General features: G+C 49.9%; 1 protein-coding gene across 2 annotated transcripts in view; it reads left to right on the forward strand.

The window, feature by feature from the left end:
• USP48 (ubiquitin specific peptidase 48) overlaps positions 1-7,921 on the forward strand; it is a 36,159-nt gene extending 28,238 nt beyond the window's left edge. Inside the window, exons 21-27 of one of the 2 annotated variants that reach the window (XM_064730543.1) lie at positions 147-253; positions 2,033-2,137; positions 2,564-2,719; positions 3,404-3,529; positions 6,083-6,131; positions 6,228-6,254; positions 6,350-7,921. In XM_064730543.1, the coding sequence (XP_064586613.1) occupies positions 147-253; positions 2,033-2,137; positions 2,564-2,719; positions 3,404-3,529; positions 6,083-6,131; positions 6,228-6,254; positions 6,350-6,372 (593 nt within the window). In that variant the 3' untranslated portion in view covers positions 6,373-7,921. The remainder of the gene's footprint in view (positions 1-146; positions 254-2,032; positions 2,138-2,563; positions 2,720-3,403; positions 3,530-6,082; positions 6,132-6,227; positions 6,255-6,349) is intronic. The other variant, XM_064730544.1, reaches the window with a different exon arrangement.
• The last annotated feature ends 932 nt before the right edge of the window (positions 7,922-8,853 follow it).

An 8,853-nucleotide genomic window follows, 5' to 3' on the forward strand; every position in this document is an offset into this window, starting at 1 on the left:
CCCTGGAAGGGGCTGGATGGGATCCTAAAGGTCTCTCCCAGCCCAACCACTCTGGGATTTGCTGTGGTCACTCTCAGTTAGCACTGAGGGCTCTGAGGAGCTGCAGCAGTGAGATGTTGTCTGTTTTCTCCTCGGTGTTTGCCCAGAGCTGTGCCCCGAGTGCCGGGAGGGGCTCCTGTGCCAGCAGCAGCGGGACCTGCGCGAGTACACCCAGGCCACCATCTACATCCACAAAGTGGTGGACAACAAAAAGGTAGGGAGGGATTGTCCCCATCCCTGCTCAGCCAGGCTCCAGGAATGTCCCCAGGGGGCTGGCACAGCTCCCGTGTCCCCAGGGCTGCTGGGGATGCTGCTGCTCTGTGGTGGTGGTGAGGGCAGGAATCCTCAGCTCTGCAGCTCCAGGCAGCTTTGGCAAAACCAGCAAACTGGGACGTTGTGACTCTGAAAATTCCATCTCCTCGAGGCTGCCTTTTGCCAAACCAAATCCTTTGTGTTTTCAGGGATGCTCCCAGCTGTTTTCTCTGTCTTAGCTGTGTCCCCAGGCTGTACCTGCTCTCCTCCCCCTCCAATATTTGTCATTTCCTTTCTTCTTGCTCAAGTGACATTTTAATTCCTGGATAGAAATGAGCTCTTTCCCTTCAGTGCTGCTGAGAGAATGAACTTGGAGATGATTCTCAGGATCCCCTGAAGCTGTGAATTTTGCTTTTACTGATCTTAAGTGTCAGGACCAGCTCTAGAACTGGTTTTCCAAGTACCCAAAGCTGGTTCTGGTAAACCCCATTCCTTAGGGCTCTTAAGAAGGGAGCCAAGGGTGGGCAAGCTCAGATGAAAACAATCTTTTTTACCTTTTCCTTGTTTCCCCCTGGCTGGCAATCCCAGGGAGGCGCTGGGGAAGCACAGGGAGCTGGGGGCTGGAGGAGCTCCTGCCTTGGATGTGAGATGTGGATCACGCAGCACCGTCTGGAGCCCTCAGCCTTGGGCTTTCAGCCTCAATTCCCCAGCCTGAATCCTCTTGGCTCTGCTGCACGAGAGGGTTGGGTGTTGTATTTTTCTGGCACTGGCCAGGACTGTGCTCACACGTGGGGCTGGCAGAAAAACAGGCAGCTATTCTTTATGGAGCAGCTGGAGCTGGAGAGAGGGGGTGAGGACGTGCCCACGAGATCCCCCAGTAACAGGGCGGCCTCAGCAGGATGGGAAGCAGCAGGAATGCTGGCCAGCAGCACTGGGAGCCACTGTGCCCTTCCTGCTGGCTTTGCAAAATCAGGGAGTGTTTCCCAGCCCCTCACCCCTTTTCCTGCCTCCTCTGCACCACCTGGTTCTTCCTTGGGGTGAGTGGTGCTGCAGAGGGAAGCCTCATCCAGATCAAAATCGTTGTAGGGTGGCACTGCTGGAATTCAGAGGGCTCTGGGGAATGTTTGGAACTGGAATTGCATCGTTAATTGCAAATACATTGATGGAGAAGAGAGCTCTTGGCATCCACATCTCCTGCAAAGCCCAGTTCCAGCTACAGCATAGCTGGGAATTTACATCCAGGCAAATCTGTGCCTGGAGTGACTTTCACTGACCTGAACAACCTTTTTATTGTTGTATTTGTGTAAATTATTTAGATTTCATTTACTTACAACCTCCAGCCCCATAAGTAATGGTGCTGTGTGTCCCTGCCAGGCTGCTGCAAATGTCTTAATTCACAGAAAATACTTTCTCCATGCTGAGGCTTTTGTAATACACTTGGATCAGGCAGCTGATGGGAAAGGGATCAGTCAGGGGCTCGGGAGAATTTGCTTTGCCTGGAAAGGAGGGCAGGAAGCACCTGCAATTCCACAGAGGGGGATTCCTGAGCTGAACCCCCTGAGCTTCCACACAGCTGGGGAGGGTGGAGGAGCCCCTACAGAGCTCATGGACGGATGCCAGGGTTGCTCTGGGCTCTCAGGGTGGAGGTGGCACCCAGAGGTGCCCAGGAGCTGTTTGCAGGGTGGGACAGGCCACGTGGGTGCTGTTGGTTGCTGTTGGAGAATGATTTTTGTGACTCCAGGTAATGAAGGACGCGGCTCCAGAGCTGAACGTGAGCAGCTCGGAAGCTGAAGAGGAAAGGGAGGAAAACAAGCCAGAGGGGGAGCAAGATCCTGATTTTAACCAGGTAGAGATGAAAAAATCCCATCAGGTTCCTTGATTTTTGCATCATCCTTCTGAGTCAGCATGATGGGATCACCACCTCCTCCTCTGCATCTCACTGGCAGCAGAAAAGTGTCTTAAAAAGTGTCTTAAATTGACATTTGAGTGGTCAAACCACACCAGTGCTGGGTTTGGAGAGATGAAATATGGATAGGGATTCATGTGCATGTGGAAATCTGCCCCATGCTGGCATTAGGAGTAGGAACTGAGGTTTGAAAGCAAATCCTTTGGTCGTCTCACACTTGCATGCTTCAATTGGCTTTCAAGGGGTTTTTCCATCGCTTCTGCCTTCCCTTGCATGACCAATTGGCCCAAAACTCTCTCTGGGATCTGGGAAGGTTCTGTTTATCCCCAAACACCTCAATCTCCTCGTTTTTTGCCTCATCTCCAGGCCAATGGTGGCACGAAACGCCAGAAGCTGTCCCACCAGAGCTACATCACCTACCAAAAGCAGGGAATCAGGAGGAGCACGCGGCACCGCAAGGTGCGGGGCGAGAAAGCGCTGCTGGTGTCAGCCAGCCAGACCCTGAAAGAGCTGAAAATCCAGGTGAGACCAACCCTCAGGGAGGCAAAAACACACAGTGAGGAGTGTGGGGGTGCAGGGAAGGGTCTGACTGCCCCAGGAGCTGGGCATGGCTCGGGTTTTGGGGTTTTGGTTGGTAATTGCTGCCCCCAGATGTGCAGGATGGCTCTGAAGAACGAGTCTGGTCTCTTCACTTTTCAGTCTTGAGGTTGTTTATTAATTCTTATCTATAAAATTTTCTTTGTGCTCAGCAGGGCAGCCACAGGCGCTCTTCGTGTTGTCCTTTTATTCTACAAACTACATATAACATATTTACACTTAATTCCCAATACCCATCACCTGTGTTAGACAGTGCACTTCTACTCTAAACCAATCCCAAAGTGCCAACATCACTGCAGAAAATGGAGAACAAGAAGAAGAAGAAAGGCTGGACACACCCAAGTTCCTCCATCTTAACCATAACCCCCATACCAAAAATCCTAAAATCTACATTTTCACCCTGCGATCATTTTGTTATTATAATATTTAAACTTCTGTGACTTTCAGGCCCTCACACAAAGCTGGCAACTTGCTCCAGGGGTCACAATCAAATCCCCAGTGTTCATTGGCAACTCTGGACACCCAGAGGGTTGTGCTGGGTTGTGCCAGGGGTGGGTGCTGGGCTGGGAGGTGCAGCAGCTGCAGGGTGAGGTGTCCCTGTGTCCCCAGATCATGCACGCCTTCTCCGTGGCCCCCTTCGACCAGAACCTGTCCCTGGATGGGAAGATGCTGAGTGATGACACGGCCACGCTGGGCAGCCTGGGAGTCATCCCCGAGTCTGTCATCCTGCTCAAGGTACCCCAGGGCTGTGCAAATGGGGACAGGGGAGCCAGCTCCTTGGAGGAGGAGCAGAATCCTTAATTTTTTTTGTCCTACGGGAGGAAAATCCCTTTTGTTTTGGAGAAGAAAACTCCTTATTTTGTTTCAGAGGAGGAATATCCTTGGGTGTTTGAGAGGTTTTTGTTCTGGAGGAGGAAATCCTTAATTTTTTTAGTTTTAGGGAAGGAAAATCCTTAATTTTTTTTTTTTTAACAATAAGGAAAATCCCTTTTGTTTTGGAGAAGAAAACTCCTTATTTTGTTTCAGAGAAGGAATATCCTTGGGTGTTTGGGGGTTTTTTCGTTTGGTTTTTTGTTCTGGAGGAGAAAGTCCTTAATATTTTTAGTTTTAGGGAAGGAAAATCCGTTGTTTTTTTTTTTTTAACAATAAGGAAAATCCCTATTGGTTTTTGTTTTGGAGAAGAAAAATCCTTATTTTGTTTCAGAGGAGGAATATCCTTGGGTGTTTGAGAGGTTTTTGTTCTGGAGGAGGAAATCCTTAATTTTTTTTAGTTTTAGGGAAGGAAAATCCTTAATTTTTTTTTTAACAATAAGGAAAATCCCTTTTGTTTTGGAGAAGAAAACTCCTTATTTTGTTTCAGAGGAGGAATATCCTTGGGTGTTTGGGTTTTTTTTTGGTTTGGTTTTTTGTTCTGGAGGAGGAAATCCTTAATTTTTTTAGTTTTAGGGAAGGAAAATCCTTAATTTTTTTTTTTTAACAATAAGGAAAATCCCTATTGGTTTTTGTTTTGGAGAAGAAAACTCCTTATTTTGTTTCAGAAGAAGGAATATCCTTGGGTGTTTGGGGTTTTTTTTGGTTTGGTTTTTTGTTCTGGAGGAGGAAATCCTTCATTTTTTTAGTTTTAGGGAAGTAAAATCCTTAATTTTTTATTTTTTTTTTAACAATAAGGAAAATCCCTATTGGTTTTTGTTTTGGAGAAGAAAACTCCTTATTTTGTTTCAGAGGAGGAATATCCTTGGGTGTTTGGGGGTTTTTTCGTTTGGTTTTTTGTTCTGGAGGAGAAAGTCCTTAATATTTTTAGTTTTAGGGAAGGAAAATCCTTAATTTTTTAGTTTTAGGGAAGGAAAATCCTTAATTTTTTTTTTTTTAACAATAAGGAAAATCCCTATTGGTTTTTGTTTTGGAGAAGAAAAATCGTTATTTTGTTTCAGAGGAGGAATATCCTTTCAGAGCAGGAATATCCTTGTTTGAGGGTTTTTTTGGTTTGGTTTTTTGTTTTGGAGGAGGAAGATCCTTAATTTTTTTTTTGTTTTGTTTTGGAAGAGGAATATCCTTTTGTTTTGGAGGAGGAAAAGCCTTAATTTTTTATGCTAGGGAGGAAAATCCTCATTATTCTTGTTTTGGAGGAGGAGTATCCTTAATTTTATTTGTTTTGAAGGAGGTAAATCCTTTTTATCTTTGTTTTGGAGGAGAAAAGCCCCCCTTCTTTTATTTCCAAGACTGCTTTGTAGCTGATAGAGCTGCTGTGGGTACCAGCCCAAAACAGCTGAACTGGGGAGTGAGTCCTTGCATGGAGCTCCCAGTGTTTGGGCAGCAGAGCTGTTCCCTGCTCTGTCCTGAGCAGAGCTGTGATTCCCTGGATCCCTGTGCTGGTTCATTCCCTGGATCCCTGTGCTGGTTCATTCCCTGGATCCCTGTGCTGGTTCATTCCCTGATTTCTGTCCTGGTGCTGGTTCATTCCCTGATTTCTGTGCTGGTTCATTCCCTGGATCCCTGTGCTGGTTCATTCCCTGGATCCCTGTGCTGGTTCATTCCCTGATTTCTGTGCTGGTTCTTTCCCTGCTTTCTGTGCTGGTTTATTCCCTGGATGTTGCTTATTCCAATACCTGGATCTCTGTGCTGGTTCATTCCCTGGATTTCTGTCCTGGTTCATTCCCTGCCCTGTCCTGGTGCTGGTTCATCCCCTGATTTCTGTGTGGGTTCATTCCCTGCTCCAGTCCTGAGCAGGGCTGTGATTTCCTGGTTCATTCCCTGGATCATTTCCTGGTTCATTCCCTGTCCCTGTCCTGGTTCATTCCCTGATTTCTGTCCTGGTTCATTCCCTGGATCATTCCCTGTCCCTGGATCATTCCCTGATTTCTGTCCTGGTTCATTCCCTGGTCCATTCCCTGGTTCATTCCCTGGTTCATTCCCTGATTTCTGTCCTGGTTCATTCCCTGGATCATTCCCTGATTTCTGTCCTGGTTCATTCCCTGGTCCATTCCCTGGATCATTCCCTGGTTCATTCCCTGATTTCTGTCCTGGATCATTCCCTGGTTCATTCCCTGTCCCTGTCCTGGATCATTCCCTGGATCATTCCCTGGTTCATTCCCTGATTTCTGTCCTGGTTCATTCCCTGTCCCTGTCCTGGTTCATTCCCTGATTTCTGTCCTGGATCATTCCCTGGTCCATTCCCTGGTTCATTCCCTGATTTCTGTCCTGGTCCATTCCCTGGTTCATTCCCTGTCCCTGTCCCTGGATCATTCCCTGATTTCTGTCCTGGTCCATTCCCTGTCCTTCCCTCCCCAGGCTGACGAGCCCATCGCGGATTACGCGGCCATGGACGACGTCATGCACGGTGAGCGGGGTGGGGAAGGGCTGCCCGAGGATGGGCTTGGGAAGGTGGAACGTGGGGATTGTGCCGCTTCTAATGCCTTCCTTCCCTCTCCATCAGTTTGTATGCCTGAAGAGGGATTTAAAGGTGAGTCCAGGTGTTTTTTCCCCTTTGAGTCCCCTCACATGAATCCCACCCCATCCCCTTCCCCTCCTCATCTGCTGGTGCTCTTTCCTTCCCAGGGACTGGTTTGCTTGGCCACTGATGGTTTTCCAAGGAGGAGCCACCAGAAGGGAAGAGGATTTGTCACATGGTAGGGCATTAAAAGAATAAAACCAGGTGGATACAGTACTTTTTGACTCTTCCAGAAGGCAAAAATCCATCGTGAGACGTTTGCTCCCCCCCAAAAAAAAAAAAAACAAAACAAATGCCTTATGTCAAAGCAGATTGCACTGAAGGACATCCTGCTTCAGGACAACGTTCCCGGGTTTATTTAACAAAGAACAGGAAGGTTGGGAAGTTGAGCAGCAGCATTGGTGTGTGTGGCACAGGGCTGGTGCTGCAGTAGCTCCAGCCCACCCTGATCCCTCGGCAGGAACTCTTTAGGATAATCCTGCCTTTGATCCACTCCCACCCTTTCAGTCCAGCATGGAAGCACAGGAATTGTGACTTCATGAGGAATGTCTGGCGCTCTCAGACAGCCAAACTTCATTTTCCTAACCCAGAATGGAAGCTGGGATTTGGCTCCCAAGCCCTGCCAGGCCTGGGAGCCGCCCCCTCTCCGCATCCTTCGCTGTCACCTCCACGCCTTGGACAATCCTGTAACCACCTGGGCTCTGGGGACTGGGGGGTTTTTTAGAAATTTGGGATATTTTCATGATTCTGGAGAACATTTTCCTCCAGTCTGGCGCTGCTGGGAGCGTTCCTGGCTCAGGGCAGTCAGAGCTGGCCAGGGGCTGCAGGTGGGTGCTGGGTTTCCCATGGGAAGAGGTTTTGTTACTCCTCTCTCCTCATTTTTCAGCAATGCACTAATTTCTTTTCTTTTTTTTTTTTTTTTTTTCCTTTTTTTAACATCTCCCAGAAAACTTTTCTCCACTTTAATATTTAGCAGGAAATAGTATCCCACTTCCAGACTGATCCACACTGGGCACTGCCAAGAGATCTCTTCATTAGAGATCCTCTTCCTTTCCAAGCTTTTCCTTTGTTTCTGCAGAAAAATACAATGCAGAGATCACATCAGCTTTATTTTTTCAAGGTTTGCAGGAATTTGGGCTGCAAGAAGAGGATGTGGGCCACAAATCCCATGCCCAAAACCCCACTAGCTTTGATTTCCAGTGTTCTGTTTCCAGTGTTTTATGCAAAGAATTCCATCTGCTCTTTGCCCAGCGCCTTCCTCCCTTGCCCCTGCTGGGTTTGAGGGTGAAACAGCAGCATTTGAGGGGCTCTAAATTTCCTAAAAAGTGCTATTTTGGGGCAGTTTGAACCCGTGGATTCTTTCCCAAGCTACAGACATGGCAAATCCCATGCCAAAGCCACAGGAGGCTTTTCTTCCCAACCTGAAGCACTCGCTTGTGTACATATTCCTTGGAAAATTCCATCTTTTCAAGTTGCTGTTAATTTTTTTAATGTTATATATAAAAAAGTCTCTCCCTTGAGCTCACCCTGTGGTGGGAAGGAGCCCCGTGGGGCGTTGAGGGCTGTGGCGGTTCCGGCAGCGCCGGAGGATGCAGGCGCAAGGTGTGAGCCAAGGCCCCATTCCTGGTTTGTCTGTTATTTGCAAATATTATCGGATTAAAGTTGTCATTGGAGCTGTGGCAGCCTCGTTGCAGTGCAGACACGTGGGCCCGGGGTGCTGGAGCAAGGTGGAGGTGATTAATGCCATAAATCCCGCTTGGAGCTGCAAGAGGGACCCTGCTGGAGCAGGAATCCCCCCCCCTCCTTTGCAGTGGGTTTTATGGAGCTCGGGGACAGCATTTGGTGGCCCTGGCTGTGTCACATCAACCCCTGTGCCCACCTGGGGGGGTCCCTGAGCCCCTGGGGAGGCAAATGGGTGCTGGAGGTGGGGGGAGAAGAGAGGCCCTGGGGTCTGGGGATGGGAATTAGGGATGGGGTGGGAGCTGGGGGGCTGTGGGTGTGGGGGGCTATGGGTGGGGATCCCAGGTAGGGATAGGGGCCACCCTGTGTGGGAGATGAGGGGTTAAGGTTGGGGGGTACTCTGGGAGCCAGGAATGGGGAATTAAGGATGGAGGGGGGGTTCTTGGGGTACCGGGGAGGGAGAGGAGGGGTTTGGGCACCGGGGATGGAGCTGGGGGTCCCTGAGTCCCAGGGAGGGGGGGTTATGGATGAGCGGGGTCTGCCAGGAGCCAGGGGTGGGAAGAGGGGATGGGGGGAGCCCGCTCTGGGTGCTGGGGAGAGACGGAGGGGGAGCCCCATGAGCCGAATTTGGGGGGGATGTGGGTGATGGGCAGAGCGGTACCCGGGTGCCAACCGCGGGCAGGGGGATGGGGATGGACCCGGGGGGACAGGGACACGTTTAGGGGGACAGGGACACGTTTAGGGGTCCCCCGGTGTGCGGGGCCCGGGGCGCTGGGGAAGGAGGGGACACCCCGGGGGTGACATCAGGGATGGAGCGGGGGATCCCCAGCTCCGGATCTCAGTTCCCGGTGCCGTTTCCCGGTGCCCGTGGCCGGCGGTTCGCTCCCGGTGCCCGTGGCCGTTCCCCGGTGCGGTGCCGGTTCCCGGTACC

Source organism: Zonotrichia leucophrys, chromosome 21 (assembly GCF_028769735.1).
Source record: "Zonotrichia leucophrys gambelii isolate GWCS_2022_RI chromosome 21, RI_Zleu_2.0, whole genome shotgun sequence".
Classification (NCBI taxonomy): Eukaryota; Metazoa; Chordata; class Aves; order Passeriformes; family Passerellidae; genus Zonotrichia; species Zonotrichia leucophrys.